At 55.8% G+C, this 19799-nt stretch overlaps 1 protein-coding gene across 8 annotated transcripts in view; it reads right to left on the bottom strand.

Moving 5' to 3' along the window:
* The window catches only part of MRTFA (myocardin related transcription factor A), a 161530-nt gene that overhangs the window by 5502 nt on the left and 136229 nt on the right, over positions 1-19799 (bottom strand). For all 8 annotated transcript variants that reach the window (XM_059187057.1, XM_059187056.1, XM_059187060.1 and 5 more), the window contains 8 exons: positions 12454-12509; positions 10227-10302; positions 9192-9353; positions 5609-5784; positions 5007-5138; positions 3218-3471; positions 2875-3046; positions 775-1764 (listed from right to left, as the gene is read on the bottom strand). In XM_059187057.1, the coding sequence (XP_059043040.1) occupies positions 775-1764; positions 2875-3046; positions 3218-3471; positions 5007-5138; positions 5609-5784; positions 9192-9353; positions 10227-10302; positions 12454-12509 (2018 nt within the window). The remainder of the gene's footprint in view (positions 1-774; positions 1765-2874; positions 3047-3217; positions 3472-5006; positions 5139-5608; positions 5785-9191; positions 9354-10226; positions 10303-12453; positions 12510-19799) is intronic.

Here is a 19799-nt window from a genome sequence, read left to right on the forward strand (position 1 = left end):
ACAACCTGCTGCGGCACTGGCTTTTAGGAAGCTTCCATGGAAGCCACTGAGGAAGAAGGGATCCGGGCTGGGGGAGGCCCTGCCGACCGCCGACGCTATAGAGGACAGGGCCGGCATGTGGCTGCCTGGGTTTGGTACAAGGCACATGGGACAGGGAGGGGTGCTGGGTCCACTGTCCCCTCCCCTCCCTTCCTGCTGGAGGCTGCTCAAGGGCCATGGTCTCCCATCCTGAGGTGCCCAGTTCCTGTCACAGTCCACTGTCTCCTCCTCCAGCCCCGAGCTCTGCAGGGCCGAGAGGCCACACGAAGCCTAAAGTAGCCTCACCCCTGGCCCAGGCTGGGCAGAGGGCCTGGGCTGTGAGGGTGGCAGCAGCAGGGAGTCAACTGCCAATGATGCTGGGCTGGGGACAGCTGGCCTCTCCCCGCCCCCATGGGGCCTGGCCCACCCCCACGGCGCGAAGGCAGGCCTGGGTGGCTGGGTGGCGGCTGCCGGGGGGGCCCCTCCGCCCGGGCCCAGAGATGGGCAGACCCCGATGGCTCCGCTTCACCAGCGCGGGGCCTCTGGCGGCTCCCTCCATCCTCCCGACTCTTTCCCCGTCCCCTGGTCGCACGTGCACGCGGATGGCGAGCGCTCCCTCCGGAGGACTGAGTGGAAGGGGACGGAAGTGAGCACAACCTGCCCAACCACGGGGCGGCCCGGTTGACGGGGATGTCACCCTCAGCGTCCTCACGCTCCCCTGCGGCCGCTGCCCCCCCCCCCCACACACCCAGGTACCTGCTGGGGGCTCCCGCTGGCCAGGCCGGGGCTGTCCGCGTTCTTATTGGTCACGGTGAGGACAAGGTGGGTCCCTGCGGAGTCAGTGACGAGGGTGGGAGGCGGGACCCCCTTGATGAGGCCGGGGCCCTGGGGGCCCAGAAGCAGCTGCGGAGCAGGGGCTGGCTCGGGCTCCGGTGGCGCGGCTTCTTGCTTCACTACCACGGCCGGGGGCGCCGGGGGACAAGTGTCTGCGTGGTGGGCAGCGGGGCTGAAGGGGTGAACGGGCCCCGGGGGCTGCCGGCTCAGCTGGCAGCTGGAGAAGCTGTTCTCCTGCTTGACGGGGGTGCCCCGCGGGCTGGGGGCCGGGGCGGGCTGCTGGGCCCGCTTCTCCTGCTCCAGCTGCAGCCGCAGCCACTCCACGAGCTGCTGCTTCTGGCGCAGCATGCGCGTCAGCTCCTCGATCTGCTTGTCCTTCTCCTGCAGCATCTGGTCCTTGTCCCGGCCCTCGAGCTCGGCCCGCACCCCGGGGCTCAGGCAGCAGGAGCCAGCCCGGGGACTCTCCTCCTTCACCAGGATCTGCAGCGGCGAGGCCTGCAGGGTGAGCTGGGTCAGCGGCGAGGTCACCATCTCGCCGAAGGCATCCCCGGGCGTGGAGTTCTCGTCGCCGGTGCTGAGCAGGGAGCGCTCCGAGGGGGTGGGAGACACGGGGGGCGTGGAGCCCGTGCTGCCGAACTTCACCACGCCGTTGCCGGTCACCGTGGCCACCACCACCTCGGCTGGGGCCAGGCCTGTGGCCACCAGGGCAGGCCCCGTGCTTAGGCGGGCAGCCGGGAAAGCGACCACTACCTCCCCAGCCTTGGGCAGGATGGAGGGGGTGGCAGGGCCCTTGGGGGCTCCCGGGGCAGGGCCGACTTGCTCCTGGTATGCACGCAGACGCTCGATCAGGTCTGTCTTGGTGCCTGAGACGGGCAGTGACCTCAGCTTTAGCTCCTGCTTCAGCTCTGCCACCTGCAAGGGGCGAGAGTCAGGGGGGCAGGGCGACGGGGACAACTGGGTCTAGGCAGGAGGGCAGCCCCGGGGGGTGGGACATGTGCACCCTGAGCCCGGCCTCCTCCCTCTCCCGGTCCTCACCACAGGAGGGGCCTGCCTGGAATGCCTGCCCCCCGTACCCCACCCTGCTCTGGGCATGACATAGCCTCAGCTGTCCCCAGCCCCAGCACGACAACTGGTGCTCGAGTACTTAAATACTTAATTGAATCAACCGGATTTTATGGATGAGAAACCCAAGCTCGCAAAAGTCAAAGAATTTCAGGACCCCCGCTAGCGAGCAGTGGAGCCGGACGTTAGCCCCGGTCTGATGGGCTCTGAAGCCGCATCCGGCCACCCGCACAGGGGCTGCGCCTTGCTGGGGTCGGAGCCTGACTCAGCGGGGCTCCGTCTGCTCCGGAGCACAAACACTCCCGGGAGAACTTGCTCTGTTCCACCTTCTGCCTGGAGCAGAGAAAACAGGCCACGCGCCGGACATGACCCACCCTCCAAGGCCACAGGACCTGAGCAGGGTCCGTGCCCCAAGAATGGGCCATTCTTTTCCCGAGGAGATGCAGCAGATTCAGAGCAGATTCAGTGGGCGTTAGTGGACGAAGTGGAAATGGAAAAGTTTGGGGAGCCGAAGCGGACAGCCCCAAGCGGGACTCCTGACCACCAACAGCCAAGCTCTGCGACCTCAGGCAAGCCCCTCAGCCCTCAACACTCCGCTTGCTCGCCCTTCAGCAGGGGCGACACTCCTGTGTCTATGCTGCACAGCAGACACCAAGGAAGACAAGCCGTACAGACGAGGTCGGGGGGCCCCAAGGCCCGAGGCGCTGGCTGCGCGGTTGATGGTACTGACCACCATGACAAGGCAGGCGTCGTGGAGGACGGGGCCAGGCAAGCCACAGAGCAGGCTCCAGCGGCCTCTGCTGGAGGAGGCCAGAGTCCGGAGCTCGGCTCTGCCTTCCATGGCCGTGGGCCTGGCGCCAGCCGCTCTCCCTACGGACGAACACTAGGCCGGGCCCCGTGGAGATGAGGCTGCCGGCGGCCCCCGCGGGAAGGGGACGTGGGAAGGGGGTGCCCATCTACCTTCATGTCATCCAGGTTGGCGGGCAGGGCTCCCGGCTTGCCGCTCAGCGAGGTGCTGTTCTGCCGCGCCAGCCCGCCGGGCCCTGGAGCACCTGAGCTGGAGCCGCTACTGGGGGCGGAGAGGCTGCGTATTGGGGGGGCCCCGGCGCTTCCAGGGGCCTCGCCGGCGGGCCTGCAAAAAAAAGGCAGGTGTGAGCCCTGGCCGGCAGCACTCTCGGGGAAGAGAGGGGTGCGGGGCAGGCGGATTCAGACCAAAGGGCCCTTAAAGATCTGGGGTTCACCCGCCCGGGACTGGCACCGGCCGCTCAGGGCGCCTCCGGGCGGGCGTGGCAGGGGCGCGTACTTGGGCGGTGCGGGCAGGATGGTCTGGTAGTTGTAGTGCTGCTGCTGTTGCTGGTTGAGGATCTGCAGCTGCAGGAAGAGCTGCTGCTGCTGCAGGATCCGTGCGTAGGACGAGTCCATGGGGGGCGCCCCCTTGTCCTGCTTCTGGTCCGGGGGGATGTACTGGTGGTACTTGAGCTTCTTCACCTTTGGCTTCAGCTCCTTGGCTTTCTTGCTGCGCTGCGACTTCTCGCTGGCAGACTTGGGTTGGCTTTGCTGGGGACACAGGAGACGGGGGCGGGGGGCGCCATCAAGGGGCAGTGAGGGGCTTCTCAGAAGGCCCCGACCTCTGCCCAGCTTGGTGCCACTCTCCGCTCCCGGGCGGCTCCTCCAGCAGCAGCGGCCTCGTCAGCGCCCACGGGCGTGCCAGGGACGGGGGGTGCGCAGCTGACGGGGGTTGGGGGGGCACCGTGCGCAGCCCCACTGACTTAAAAGAGGCTCTAACCCGGAGAGAAAAATCGAGCAAATGCCACTGTCATCATGGCCTGGAGCAAAGCGTGGACAGGATGAGGCAGCAGCAGCGGCAGCTCAGGGCCCTGGGGGGGCCGCGCCGCAGAGGCCAAGGCGTTACCCAGAACAGAGGAAGGGACCACGATCTAGTCACACCAGTCTCTCAAACACGCAGTGCTCAAAGCAGGGCACCAGTTGTGTGACAAGGAGCAGAGCTGAGGAAGGATTCTGGGGGCAAACACTCGGACCTCGGTGGCCAACCATGAACAAACACACCAGAGAGGCCGAGAGGGGCCGTGATGAAGGACGGCCTGGGCACCGGGACCCCAGCGCAGCTCACGGCCTCCTCTGGGACGGGGGAGCTACAAAACCTGAAGTTTCCTGCCAGCAGCAGGGCCTCAGGGCCTCACAGAGATGGTGCAAACAGGGAAGGCCTGGGGGTGGGGGTGCCACCCAGACGGGCACCAGGGAGCCCCACAAACACAGAGGCAGCAGCCCGAGGCCCCCGGGAGGCTTGGCTCCAGCAAGGGAAGGGGAGCCAGGATGGCTCCCAGGCTTCGAGCAGCCACAGAAGAGGCGCACGGCTGGCTGGAGACCCTCAGCCAGGCTAGGGTCTGTGTCGGGGGCCAAGTCCCAGAGACCCTGGAGGCAGGCGGCGGGGGGGCGGGGGGCCCTGGCCACTGGGCCTTGGTGCTGCTGCACTTAATTCACCTCAGTGCCCGACACAGTGTCCCCCCCACGAAGGTGGCCTCTCACGGGCTGGTGGTGAGCCCTGCCCCTCAGACGTGTTCTCTTAGACCTTGGAGGAGAATAAGAAATGCCCAGGGGCACCCGGCTGGCTCCGTCCCATCTTGGAGTTCAAAGTTCAAGCTCCACATTGGGTGCAGAGATTCCCCAAAATAAAATCTTTCAAAAAACAAAATGCCCGAAGTGGCCTTCCTGTGACCTCAGGCCCATCATGTCCCTTCTTGGTTGCGTCCCTCACAGAGCAGACTACGACTGCCACCCGGGGTCGGTGGACCAGAGGCGGTGGACCGGGGGTGGTTTCACGGGGGACAGTGGAGCAAGAGCCAGGAGGGCCCATCCAGATCCAGGCCCGCCACGCCCAGTAAGCAGTGGCGTGTGACAGCCGCAGAGAGAAGAGAAACTCCCACTTCCCTCAGTGACCTTCGCCAGTCCCCGACCCGGGGGGACACATGCACCCCACTCCCTGCAGCTGTCCCCTGCACTGGGACAAAGTCACAGCAGGGCCTGGAAGGGCCCTGAAAGGGGAGGGAGGGCAGTCGGCTGGAGACCTGTACCTTAATGAGCGTCGGGGTGGCCTTGGCCGCGGGGGCTGCGGTTCCGTTGGGGAGGCTGGCAGGCAGAGGCGGCTGCTCTGCCAGGAAAAGTGTTTCTCCGGATTCCGGACCCAATGGGAGTTGAGACACAACCTGACAGAGGAGGAGGTGGCGTGGCCCCATCAGGCAGGATGGGGCCGCAGGTGTCTCCCCCAGCACCGGCACTGCTGGCGGGGAAGCGGGGGGAGCAGGTGGTGCAAATGGTGGGCAAAGACCAGGGGAGGTGAGAGGAGCAGCCCGGGGAGGGGGGCAGGGCAGAGGGAACGGGAACATGGAGACACAGAGGGCAGGGAACAGGTCACTGAACTGTACGAAGGAGAAGTGAGCAGGTCTGGGTGGTGCAGGCACAGGCCAGGGAGCCTCAGGGATCTCACTGGGAGGCAGCCCCAGGCAGGCGGGCTGACTAAGGCACAGGGCCCACTGCCAACAGCTCCGGGACCCAACAGCCGAGGCAACACCCCGGAGTCCCCGCCCCACCTGGCCCAGGTGAGACCTCGCTCTGGGCAGCTCCAGCAAGTCTGGGCCCTCGGGGAGCAGGGAGAGCATCAGAGGGGCGAGCTCACCTGAGGAGGGGATACAGAGGTGGCACTGGGCAGTGGCTCGCTGGCTCGGGCTTCCAAGGGCGACGGCACGGAGCCCTGGGATTCATGGCTGGCAGGCTGCTCAGGGGATAAGGCGTCGCTGCTGTCCTCGTCGAAGGAAGAGCTGTCCGCTACTTTCGGGTAGTTCACCTGGCCCACTGAAAGCCAAAGCCGGCGTAAGACTCCTCCCCCAGCCAGGCCTGTCCCAGCAAGGTGCCTGCCCTGTCCGCCCCCACCTCCACTCCAGTGAGGCAGACAGGAGAAACCCCAGCAGCTGACCTGCTTGCTGGGTCCAAAAGAGCTCCAGGAAAGCTCCTCACGACCCGGAAACACAGGCAGGAGCGCTAGCTACCATGCTGTCCAAGTGCTGCCTCGTCTTTGACTCTACACTGTGTCCCATCCTCAGAGTCAAGTTCCACGCTCCCTCCCTGTAGCCTGTAACCTCCACTATCTCATCTAGATGTTTCCCTGCTCTTAAAGGCACTTCATGTCCATCCTATGGTGGCACAAACTCTCCTCTTCCCTCAGAGGCTCGTGGACCCAGCAGCGAAGGCTCAAAGGGACCAACAGCCCGAGCGCCCGGCTCCTCTCCAGGCTGCCTCAACCCCCTGAAAAGCAGGGACAGGCTAAGGGCCTCCAGGAAAAGGTACACCTCCCCGGAGAGGTGGAACAGGGTTACTGGACTAGAGGTGACTTCCTTTTAGTGGCCTGTGGCTCCTGGATATCGAAGGCCCAGCAGCGGCAGCCACCAGAAGGAAACCCATCCCGCTGGCTCCAAGTGCCCTGCCCTGCTGCACGGCCAGGGTCCTGGCTGAGGCCAGGCCAGGAGGGAGGAGCAGGACGGCCAGGGCCCTAGTGTGGACATCCCAGGTCACAAAAGGAAGGAAAGACAAGTGGGATATTTCAAAACATTACATCACTGCCACCCGCACGGCACTGCTGGGGTAAGAAGTTCTGCCTGGGGCCTGCTGTTCACACGGGAGGAGTGGAGGCGGGGGTCAAGGCCAAGGTTAGCTGTCTGAGGCGCCTGGGGAAATCCACAGCGGTGAGAAGACCGTGGATAGGGAACGAGAACACACCAGGAACTCTCCCAGCAGACTCTTCCTCTCCAGAGCCACGACCCGAGGCTCCTCCCTCCCCTGGGACCAGGGAAGGACAAATCTGGGCTCGAACCTGCACTAGCCAGCAGTGGCAAGGGCGCCAGTCACACCCAGTGCCAGGGCTGGCTCCCACACTCCCTCCCCTCCGTCCTGTCAGGGGCCGCGCACGCAGCGCGTGGGGGGCATGGAGCGCCGTGACTGCCGTGTAGCCCAGGCCACTGACACATCTGGGTTCTCCCGGCATCTCGTCCTCCCAGCAAGATGTGCCACCGGAGGTGCCACCGGGCCCTTTATACACGGCTCCCAGCAGGGGTGGTGGAATCTGGGACAGCGGGGCTCCTCCTCTGGCCTCTCCCCAGAGCGCAGTCCAGCCGGAGGCAGCGGCCGGCCAGTGGCCCAGCAGAGTCCATCTGCCTCCCTACTATGACCAGCTTCAGGCCAGGGGCAGGCTGGGAGAGACAGGGTCCCTGCCCTCTGATTTTGGTCCAGTCCCCTCTGCTCAAGGGAGACACAGACTCTGTGGAGATGCTCAGGGCAGACTTTTTGGAGAAGGGGCCTTGACGCGAATCTCCAGATCAGCTGGGGTGGCCTGGAGGCACGGGCGGTGGCGTGCTGTGGGCGGCTGTGGGGACCGTGCGGGTAAGACAGCGGGAGGTCGGCCTCTGCGAAGCCCCCCTCCTGCCCCCATCTTTACCAGGGCTTAGGACCGCCTCGGCCCCCTCCCCTTCTCCTCCTCCTCCTCAGACCTGGCCGAGTCTCTCCCCTCCCAGGACCCATCTCCTCCTCTGCCTCCTGCCTCTCGGCCACAAACCTGCACCTCTCCTGGCCTCCTTCGCAGACACGATCTCCCTCGTTCTTCCTGCTCTCCTCCCTTCTTGAACAAACGGCCGCATCTGCTGTCACCACCTACTCGCTCCCCAACCCGCAGGATCTGGCTTTGGCAGGCAAATGCTCCTGTCCCTCAGGTCACTAAGGGTTAACAGCTGCTTACCGAACTAGCTTACACCCCCTCCTCAAATAAGCCCCGCTCTGCTGCACCTCAAGGCCACTGTCCACACAGTCCCCTCTGCCTGGAATGTCCTTCTGTACCTTCTCCACTGGGCAAGGTGGAGCCCACACGTGTCCTACCGTCTGCCCGACTTCTCCGGGCCTTCCCACCATACCCGTCTCTGAGAGAAGCCTGCGCGGGCCAGGCTCGCACTGTACCTGACACACCATTACCCCACGCCCTCACCACAGCGCCTGTCCCCTGGTCCGTAACGAACAAGACTGCTGACGGCAGCAGCCCTTCTGTGAGTCCCTCCAGACGCCCAGGACCTCCGGGCCCTTTATACCCATTATAGCCCGTGGGCCTGCAGCCTGTCTCGTGAGCCAGGTGACTCAGCCACTAGGTCACAGGACCGTGGCCTTCTCATTACACAGCGCTGGCATCTGACCAGGAGCCAGGCTCGGAAATCGCATGTTCCTACGACAGTCTTCTTGCATCAGAATGAATTCTTGGAGGGCAGCGTCATACCATGTTCATCTTTGTAAACTGTGTGACTTCACACAGGGCCTGGCGCCATGCCGACTCTCACAGTCTGGGTGGCTGAAGAGTCCAGAACTGACTTTGGCCTAAACACAGGCCCGACATTAGGGGCTGCTATGGAATTCAGTGAGGACCAGGGCAGGAGAACACGGAGACGTGGTGAGATGAACGCTCCCTCCTGGGAGCTAGGAGGGCTATGAGCCCAACTGGCAGAGCGGCTGTCAGGGCACACTGGCTTCCTCCCACAGCGCAGAGGCCCGAGAAACCAAAGCCCCCTCTGACCCTGAGCTCACAGCCCAACTTGGCCTGCTCTGGGGTCTGTGGTTCCCCCGCCTGGTGCTCTGCCCAGAAGATCTAACTCCTTACACTGGAAGGAGCAGGTGAGCCTCATGGCGACCTCCCAGGGGCAGGAACGCACAGCCTTGCCCAGGTCCAGGTCTTAGAAGATATGTTTGTACTAACAATGACCAAAATCCTAAGGAATCAGGTCCAAACACCTACCTGTAGCACACAAGGCCCTGGCACGTCCTGGACTCTGCCCACCTCCCACCTCCTTCCAGCTCCGTGCCCAGGCTGCCCCTTGCCCTGAGAGGCTCCCCATCCCTGGAGCCCACAGTGGACTTGAATTCCAACTCATCCCGCAGCCCCAGTCCTGGCCGTCATCTCTCCCGAACCACCCCCCTGGCAGGGCCGGGATGGGGACCCTCCTCTGTGTGCTCAGAGCAGTAGGGGATCCATCTGGGACAGCTATTGCCTCTGGCATGGTCCTTGAGGCCGCTGGGACTGTCCCAAGTTAACACAACCTGCTTCTCAGGCTCTCACACTGTGCGCCTCAGTTCCCTAAGGTTAAGCAGGAGGTCAAGCAGCGAGAAGCCCAGAGCCCCTTCCTCCTGCATCCAGCCTGCACGTCCACTCAGGGTGCCTGGGGCCTCCTCACCAATGATGGCTTCTTTCAAGCTGGACTCCACAGGCAGAATGTTCTTCTCAACCAGCTCCATGGGGCCCGGCCTCTGTGCAATCTTCTCGTTGAGATCATCAGCCAGTCTGGCTCTCTTCAGCTTTAGCTGCTTGGCCTGGAGGGAAGGCTCGGCCGAGGTCTCTGCCCATGGGAGAGAATGGAGTGCAGGAGGATGTAGGAATGGACCTGGCTCTACCCTGGGAACTCCAGAGCAGCTCTCCTTCCCTCTGGGGAAGGAGCAGAAGCCATCAGGATGCAGAGAGTGTCCCAGGCAGAGAAGAGCGGCCCAGCCTTAAGTTCTACAGAAGGGGCCCTGGCTGCAGACAGAGCGTGGGCACAGCCAGTCAAGGTCACTGGGCACGGGGGCTACAGAGCGGAAAGCCAGCAGATGATGGAGCCCTCCTCGCCCTCCCTCAAGCCTTCTTGGTTACGAAGGCAATTCAGTCCCTGCTCTGGGTCTCAGTGTCTCTGTCTACACGATGCAGGGCTCAGACTAAGGAAGTTCTCCTCCAGACTCAAAGCTGAGTCAAAACTAAAAACGACTGGATATGTTCACACTGCTTTCAGCAGCCAAAACAGTTCCTTCCTTAGAACGTGGACAGAAGTGTGCGCCTGGCCAGGCGGACACACCCAGGACGCACTCACTCGGGTGTCGCAGGTGCTCACGTGAATGCCGAATGGATGTGAGAGTGAGGGAGTGGATGAACACAGAAAGGAACTGCATTTTCAGAAGATTCTGGAGAAAAGGCTTTCATACCGGATGACAAGATCTAGGGCCACCACGTGGCTAGAGTTGAGAAAGGGCAAGGCAACCCAAGAGAATGTGACTGTGCTGCTCTGGAAATCTGCAGAACCAGTGTGGCAACATGGCTCTGCTGTTCTACGGTGTAAAAGGCCTGGCTTATGCATTGTGCACAGAAATGGGAGCGGTAAGGAAGGGGGACAAAGAAATGTGGGGGATGCGTGGTGGAAGCAGCAAGGGCATAGGGAGAAAGCAGTCCCAACCTCACATACCTTCCAAAATATGCATCCTGACCAGCTCCGATCTCTCCGGCCGGGAACGAATCTTCCGTTTCAGATAGTCCTCTGTCTACAGAAAAAACATACCAAGAGGATCTCAAATCCAGGATACAAGTTATGACATGGATCCTCTGTGGGCTCCCCCCGCCCCCCCATCTTAGCCTGGAGCTGCCAGGGTTCGGAGGCAAGGGGAGGTCTGGGGGCACTGCATCTACTCCCAGTGCACCTGCCTACCTACCCCTCTCCCGTCAAGACTATTCGCTTCTCTGAGGCTGAATTACTAAAGTGTTTCTTAAAAATCTACTACGTGTACTATCATAAAAGTAATACAGGTTCATTAAGGAAAATGTAGAAAACTACACGGTAAAATAATAATAAAAAATTCAATCACTCACTGTATTTTGGGATATTTATTTCTAATCATTCTTCCATGCAGATGTCTCATTTTGCAGAGTTGTAATCATAGTGAACATAATTTTGTATCTTGTTCAAAAACTGTAACGTATGATATCATGAGCATTTTCCATTCATTCTGAATGGCTGCCCAACAGAATACTAATTCTGATACATGGTGTCATGGGTGTAGTTCCTCCAAGTCCAATGCCCTCATTTCTGCATTTCTGAGACGCCAGGCGAACTGAAGCGTCCCCTGACCAGTCTCAGCGCCAGCCCACTGCTGGAACACCCAAGAGGCCCCAAGTCCGTCTGACTCCAGAGTCAGGTAACTACAGCACCAGAATTTTTCAAACCACAGGTCAAGACCACGAGTAGGTCAAAGCCAGCACAGAACAGGACAGGACAAGGTAGACTAGTGTTGAGCAGAAAATAACAAGCCAGAGCGCACTGCCTGTGGGTACAGTAAAGCCCGGGCGCTCGCCTGCTGCCTCGGAGCCCTGACCCGGCAGTGTGGAGCCCTGCAGGGGACAGCTTTGTGTCTGTCACTCTGCCCCACCTGCAAAGGGCACTGGGACTGCCACAGCAGCTGCAGAAGATGGCAGAACAGGAGTCGGACACCACAGGTCTTCCCAGGCATCAGAGGGAGCCGTGTTTTCTAAGCCACCCGACATTCTGAACTGTGGACAAGCTAGAATGCAGCACTAATTAAGAAAATTGAGTCTCAGCTTTGTCACTTACTAGCTGGACAACTGAGTTAACTTCTCCTCCCAGGTGCAACTACGAAATGAAGAGAAGAGAACCTAATCCCTAAGACCCAAGTGAGCAGAACCAGGAGAACGATATCAATTGGCATGTGGAAGTAATCGGTAAGTAACAGCGGTTCGACCGAGCTTGTTAGCTCCTTGCCGACTCGCGAAGCAGGCCAGGTAACGGCACCAAGTCTTACAGCTGGGTCTGGGGCCATATTCTCCACTCCTCCCAGTAACTACACCAGTGCAGCTTGTTATTGCTTTGGTTCCTGGTGTATGACCTCATTCTTCCCACTTACTCTAGGAATCATAATTTTCCTTAGAAATTTTAGAGAAATAAAATAAGAAAGACAGAAAAATGTCTCACAAGTAAGTATTTCAGTCTCTGCAAGAGCTGTGGGTCTTAGGGAGCCTGACCTGTATGGTCCTCTACTAGGGAGGTTCTCTTTCCTTGTCTTTTATGTAAAAGAAAAAAGTGAAGGGAGTGGAGGGGAAGCATGTCTGGCGACTTCCCCATCTCTGCCCACACTGGGCAGCAGAATATCCCCCTGAGGCCCCTGAAGGAACTGAAACGAAGGGGGGGCAAGGCAGCAGGCCAGGTGCTGTAGCAGGAACCGGGGCTCAAACTGGGGGCTCAGCTTCTGCATTCACTGCCTCCAGTGGACACTGGCTACTCAGGGCACATGGAGACTGGTGAGGTTTCTTGCCCCTCGGAATGCCCTTCCTAGAGAGGCATAGGCACGGCAGCCGAGGATGTGGAAGACCAGTCCTCAAGCAGGCTTTCCCGTGGCTGGTGTTCGCGCCCCGACATCTATAAAAGGGCAGGTGGGATGAAAGATGGGAACAGACCAGCGGTCTCCAAAGCAACAGAAGGGAGGACTACTGATACACCCTTAAATGCAGAAAAGGAGCAATCTTGATCCCGTATCTCTTCATGCTGTGCGACGGCGGGGGTGGGGATGGGGCAGCAAAAGGCAGCGCTGTGTGTCTGGAACTGAGGTGTGGGCTGGCTGGAAGGAACACACCAGCCATGGATGCACTGGGCTCTGCAGGCCCTCGGGGAAGAAAGGCCTTACCCTGGCCCTCTCCAAGCTCCTTCTCTGCTCATGAAACGCAGCTGGACTTTTCAAAGCTGTTGGGAAAAGAATCATAAAACAATTACTTTTATGAAGCATCATGTGTACAGCTATAATTTACACTGGAGAAAGCATCTTAATTCAAGTTAATTTTAGCAACACCAGATCTTATCAGCGGAAGTGAAGAAGAACATGGCACCTGAGTAAGCACGTATCTTTCACGGTTCAGCTACCCCCATTACAACAGTTTTGGTTAGTTCATTCCTAATGAGAACAGTCACTGCCTACGCTCGGGCTCTATAAAGTGCACAAATGGAATGCAACGTAAAAAATATCCTGGACCCAATACTTGGCCATTAGCTGCATGATCCTTATTGACCGGTCAACCCTCCAAGAATTGCGCTGGGCCCCAGCTCACTCTGGTAAAGACAGGGACACAGACAGGACCACGGCTGTATGTTGGGTTCACCTTACTTTTTCGACCTAATTCGGAATCATGAAGTGACCAAACTTCCACCAGAAAGACCTACGTCTGCTTGGATGCCATTTCCTCCTTCACTTCAGCTAATATAACAGTGCTGCTAAAATTACCTTAAATTTCATCTCTGAGGGCTAAAAGAACTTCACAGTAAGTGTATGGCTGACCCCGGTGCACACAACCAGCAGCTGACAGGAAGGGCTCCCTACAGACCCTGAAGCCTACCACTACACAGACCATAGCTCTTGAGGCAGCAAGCCAGACCAAACGGGGACCAAATCTCAAATGCGGCACAATGAAGAGAGTTTTGTATCAAACACTTGGCTATAAAGACAAAGGATGAACTGGGACACCATGAGGGTGAGAGGGAAAAAGGCCTGACTCACTTCAAGTAGGGAACAAGAGCAATAAGAGAGAAATTTACAAGACAGTGGTCAGTTTCACTTCTGCTGCCCTAGAATTTCAGAACAGCTGTGAAGCTGTGTGTGGAGGCGACTTCTGATAGGCTGCTGGCTGTGGTAGGAGCACAGGGGAGACGCTAAAAGTAGCAAAAGCACAGATATGACCTATCCTGCCTGCGCCTTTGTGCTTCCTCCCCCCCGTCCACTCCTGGGGGTTGGGCCTCAGCAACCACAGTCCCAGCAGAAAGATCTAAATGTCCCAGCACTCCTTATTTAACAAACATTCTGAACTCTTAGGATGAAAAAGAATCATTTTAAACGATGAGTTGAGAGCCCTCCCTGTCTTCTAACGGCAGGGGGAGCTCTAGATTTAACAAAAAGTCTCTTAAGAAAAACCAGGATGGCCGGCCTCCCTCCCCACCTACCACAGCATTCCAAGGCATTATCCAGGCTATCTCTGCCCTAAGCTGGGGAGGTCTTGGGCAATTCAGTGGGTAAGCAGACAGCTCCTGCACCTGCTTCTACTGGGTAAAGCTGGTTCACCTCTTAAAACCAGTCTTCAAAAGTCCTGACATGCCAGAATCTGGGGGTAGGGTGTGACGGACCACTGTCATGGAGCAGACAGTAAATACGAAGAATCAAAGTGAAAACTCAGTGCCGGCCCCAACCCACCCCCAGCTTCCTTTCTGCCTTATTCCCCTGCACCGCACTCATCACCACGGACACTCTTTAACTGGTTGATTGTCAGCCTCCCACGAGAACACACTCCATCAGGGCACAACTCTTTCCTTTGTTTCTGACAGAATCCCTGGTGCCTACGGAGCCCAGCACATAATTCATTCAATGAACTAATGAATATTCTGTAAGAAACGGTACAAGGTATACACTAGTGACAGCAAAGCAAGAAGGTTCTGTGGTAGAGCACTACACCTTCTAAACTTTCACCTGAATGGCCAGAATTTGGGCTCTTATCTGGGTTCAAAACTTCACAGAAGTCCCAGATAGAAAAATCAAGGCAACTGGGATGTCTTCCTGGGTTCTCCCAATCATTACTAGGGCGACACCGGGGACTGCATTCTGGGTCTCATTTTCCTCTTCTGTAGAGTGAGAATCTGCCTGCCTCTCAGGACTCTTGGAAGAGCTGGATGGAAGCAGAGTGCTCGGAAGCAAGCAGAGCACAGACAGATGAACGAGAAGCGCTGCTGTCATCGGATGCATCGGCATAGCTGAATTACAGGTTCGATTCCCACACACGCCTGCTAGTGTTGGTACCACAGCCACACACCTATCTAAAACCCCGGTTAGTCTGCTGCCCCAACAACCTACCTTGGCTATCCCAAGGGGTAAGGCACAAATCCAATTTCTGGAACCACCCACAACGCATAGGATTTCTAGATGGAAGGGGAGTCCATCAAGGATGATGCAGCATGAAGGGGGATAAGAGGCAGGAGAAGTGGCTGTTGCATATATGACTTCCTGTTTGGTAAGGGAATTTTCACGTAACAGCAAAGGAGAAATGAGTATTTACGGAGTGCTTACTTATGTGGCCGGCCTGTCCCAGATACTTTAAACACATTATCTGATTTAATACTCCTAATGATCCCATGTGGTAGGTAATACTCCACTTTCTAGATAAGGATACGCTCAAGAGGAGAGGAAAGGCCAGCGGGTGGCAGAGTTAGGATGACAACCTCACTCTACCACACCCGCCAGTAGACTTCTTCCCACTCCTCTGGGTGGATTTCTTAACTTCGGAAAGTAGAGGAGGAGGTCTCTGCTGGATGGGGAGGCGAGGAGGCTTCCATTACGTGGACTGCCCGAGCGAGGGCTGAGTACCGGCAATGGGAACGGTCAGCTTGACCACAGCACTGAGCACAACAGGTGTGAAGAGGGGTTCAAAGCGACCGCAGGCACAGAAAGCCACGGTTTGAAGCCTGGGGCTCACTGTGGAGCTTCAGGGCAGCCTTCAGCACTGATACTAGGAAACAAGTGGGAGGGGTAAGGAGAGACCAGAGGAATATATCAGCTGCTCAGGGCCTGATCAAGAAAACCAGAAATCAGGACAAGAAAAGAATTCAAGACAGTCATTACCATTCCCACAAGACTATTTCACTTTTTAACATTATCAGCACACTGAATCCTCTTACCAACCCACAAGGATAGGACCCTTCTTATTTTATGTGGCGGAGCTAACAGCACAGCCACCTGCACGGTCACTCACTGAGTGGTGGGCCCCAGCCCAGCTCTAGTTCTGTCCGCCTTCTCTTCTCTGGTCTCAACCTTCTGACACGTGTGCTGGTTCGTCCCAGTCCGTGAGCAGCCCATACTCGCTCTGTGCTACTCTTTCCCCATTGTTAACTCTGCTCTGAGAATAGGTTCGGCAACTTCCAGAGCTATTTCCAACAGAAGAAGGGAGCTATTCCTCCTCCAGGTCGCTGTCAGGATTCCTGTAGGATGTTCCTTGGGCTCCCGTGGGGAGAGACTAGAGCTGGGGCAGCCAAGACACAGGGCTATAAAGGTAAGCCCTGGGCTTCCTGGGAGGAGTGAGTGGCAGTGTGTAGTCAAAATCACCTGGGGCTTCACAAGCCAAGTGCAACAAAGCAGAAAATAGTTTTTAAAGTTTAGGCCTCTGTTTGTGGAAAAACCCTAAAAGACTCAAAGTTAACCCATAAATGTGTGTCCAATGAGGAGGGCTACATTTGCCTCAGACCTCCATCTCCCTCCTCCTTGCTGTCTTAACAGCTTTGCCACAAGAGCCAGGATGTTACTCAGAAATTTCATTTCCCCAGAAACTTCTAGAAGGCAGTCTTTGAGAGAAGCCCCCAAACCAATGCATACCGAAGAACTCCGCATGCGGCTTGTGACATGTTTGGGGTGAGGGCACTTCTTGACTCTTTACTCCCACCGTCTGGAAGCCGGTTCCACTGGGACCCTTCACTGCTTTGTGTGCTCAAAGGGAAGTGGGCGGCACGTACTGAAAGGAAAAATAACCAAGCTCCTCACGGAAATCAAATGTACAGAAGTGGCTAAGAGGTGTGACGTTCTTCATCACAGTTTCAGTTCTAGATGTGGCTATAACACCAATCTATATTCTGTTCCCTCTCTCCAGTGCTCATTTTCTTTCTCTCCTTACATGTTTGCTGCCTTAATTAAATGAGGGCCTTGTGAACTAAAAAAAGAAAAACGGTTTAATTTTTCTTTAAAGATTTTATTTACTTGAGAGAGTGAGTGAGACAGAGAGCATGAGAGGGGAGAGAGTCAGAGGGAGAAGCAGACTCCCAGCTGAGCAGGGAGCCCAGTGTAGGACTCAATCCTGGGATTCCAGGATCATGACCTGAGCCAAAGGCAGCCGCTTAATCAAGTGAGCCACCCAGGTGCCCTAGTTTTAATTTTTTGAAAATTATACTGCCATCAGCTTCCATGCTCAGTGTGTCCACTGAACTTTGTGACCTACAGTGCAGGAGCACAGAAATCGAGCAGTCTGGATTTAATCTAGCACTTACAGAGGGAGTATAAGGACCCTTAAAAACCAACCTATAGCATCAAATTAGGACATTAAACAACCTGAGATTTACTTAAACATGTAGGCAAGGGAAAATCTTCTGAGATCCACAAAACAGTTCCGGGAACAGCTCTGTTCTTTCCTCCCATCTCAGCAAGGAAAGACAGCAGTTAGCCATCAAGACTCATTTCCTCATGATCATTAGGGAGCATTTACTAAGTGCCTGTGCCAGAATGTCGCTTTATTAGGTGCTGGCATAATAAAAATGATGGTTCCCATCCTCGATAAGATACTTTTGCCAGAAGCTCACCACCAAGTCTACACTCACAGGAACTCAAGAAGCCTATGAACACTGTATAGCTAATAGCAGTCAATGGAGTGCCACGGTCTGAGGAGACCTTCCTTCAGGAAAGCCTGCTGGATTTCTTTTGCCACTGTAGAAGCAGCAGGCAAACACACATTGGATACGTAAGTTGGGGGCTTGGGCAGGGGATGGGGTGCAGGAGATAAATGCATTTAATAACCCGGGAAGGAAATTAAAAATACAGTCACTCATCCACCCATCCAATAAACAATTCTGAAGTATTATGCTAGTCACTGAGAGTAAGGATAAACAGAGTAGGGTCCCAGCCCTCAAGGCAGTTCATGGTCTGGTTAGAGAAAAAGACAAATAATTACAACACAAGATGGAAAGTTGTGTTTACAACTACAGAGGTAATTTAAAGTGCCACATAGGGGGTGCCTGGGTGGCTCAATGTGTTGAAGCCTCTGACTTGGGTTTGGGTCGTGGTCCCGGGGTCCAGGGATTGAGCCCTGCATTGGGCTCTCTGCTCAGCGGGGAGCCTGCTTCCCTCTCTCTCTGCCTGCCTCTCTGCCTGCTTGTGATCTCTCTCTGTCAAACAAACAAATAAATAAATAAATAGAGTGCCACATAGGACAGAAGAGGCAAAATTCAGCCCAAGGCGAGAGTGTATGAACTGTCCAGGTAGATCTCACAGAGATGTTGTACCCAAACAAACAAAACAGAAACAACACAGATAAGAATGGAAGTTGGTGATGGAGGAGCACCTGGGTAGCTCAGAGGGCTAAAGCCTCTGCCTTCGGCTCAGGTCATGATCCCAGGGTCCTGAGATCGAGCCCCACATCAGGCTTTCTGCTTAGCAGGGAGCCTGGTTCCTCCTCTCTCTCTGGCTGCCTCTCTGCCTACTTGTGATCTCCGTCTGTCAAATAAATAAATAAAATCTAAAAAAAAAAAAAAAAAAAAAGCGAGTGGGGAGGTCATCTGAGGCTAAAGAACACCCAAGAGCAGGAAGATAGAAAGGAGCACACCAAGTTCAAGGGGCTACAAATAGTTTGATATGGTGGGACCAAGGAGGATGTCATGTGGCGACAATGAGTTTGGAAAGGAGGACAGCCCAGCCCACAAAGACCCTTCACGTGCTACTGCAGGGACTTCTGCATCTGGGAAGATGGACCAGACATACTGTTCTCTACTCCTCCCACTAAGTACAACTAAAAACTCCAGATGCTATACATAAAACAAACATAAGTAGGGGTGCCTGTCTGGCTCAGTGAAGGAGCATGTGACTCTTGATCTTGGGGTTGTGAGTTCAAGCCCCATACAGGGGGTAGAGTTTATTTAATTAAAAAAAAATAACAATAAAGCAAACCAACCTAAGTAAGTTTTGAAAGGTGAAGAGAAGAAGGCAAACTGGCTAGAGACCTTGGGACCCGAAGAACGATGCAGTGGTGAGTTCCCTGGGTTTCCTCTTTATCTCCTACATCCCAGACTTGGAGCTGAAGAAACCAACAATCTGGAAACGCCAATGGAGGCAGACGAAAAAGCCGCAGCAAAACCTACTCTCACTGCCCAAAGGACCAGAGAAAAGGCAAACTCATCAAACAAAACTTTTAGACAATAATCGTTCTATTCCAGACAGACACAACAAACACCTCATCTGCCACCAGGAGTCTAGATTCCCCTGCCTTGCAAGGCTATTATAATATAGCTCTCCAATTCCCTGCCCAAAGGTATCAAAGAAGGCCAAGTATGAAGCTGGGGCTTTCATTCTCACCAGCCAGTAACAAATACCCTCCCCACACCCCAAGGAATAAGTGGAGACCAAACAGGGAACCTGGACTTATAACCCACCTAGGAGAAATAAGACACCTCTCCCCTCTCTGCTGTCAGGGAAGGGCTGAAGAGACAGGACTTTCACTGTGGCTTAGGGATAACAAGGTCACCTGTACTCATTAAAAAAGAAAAAAAAAATCTAACATCATATCATCCAAGCCCTGGATGAAGAAGAAAAAAGGTGGGTTGAAAAGTACTTAAAGAAATAAATGCTAAAAACTCCCCAAATGTGGCAAGAGACTTAAGTCTATAGATTCAAAGGATGAGCAACCTGGAAGAGAGAAACCCAAAGAAATTCATGCCAGGATACATCACAATTAAACTTTTGAAAATGAAAAACTTGAAAGCAACCAGAGGGAAAACAATTTGAATGACAGCAAATTTCTCATCAGAAACCAAGGGTGCCAGCAGAAAGTGGCATGATATTTTTCAAGTGCTATTAAGAATTGTATCTAGGGGTACCTGGGTGGCTCTGTTGGTTAAGTAACTGCCTTCAGCTCAGGTCATGATCCTGGAGTCCCGGAATCAATTCCCGCATCGGGCTCCCAGCTCTATAGGGAGTCTGCTTCTCCCTCTGACCTTCTCACTCATGCTCTCTCTCACTGTCTCTTTCTCAAATAAATAAATAAATAAATAAATATTAAAAAAAAAGAAAAAAAGAAAAAAAGAAAAAGAAAGAAAGAAAGAAAAAAGAATTGTATCCAGAGTTGGGTGCCTGGGTGGCTCAGTGGGTTTAAAGCCTCTGCCTTCATGGCGATTCACGGACCTGTACCCCTGGGGATAAAAATATATGTTTATAAAAAATTAAAAAAAAAAAAAAAAAAGCCTCTG

Source organism: Mustela lutreola, chromosome 8 (genome assembly GCF_030435805.1).
Source record: "Mustela lutreola isolate mMusLut2 chromosome 8, mMusLut2.pri, whole genome shotgun sequence".
Classification (NCBI taxonomy): Eukaryota; Metazoa; Chordata; class Mammalia; order Carnivora; family Mustelidae; genus Mustela; species Mustela lutreola.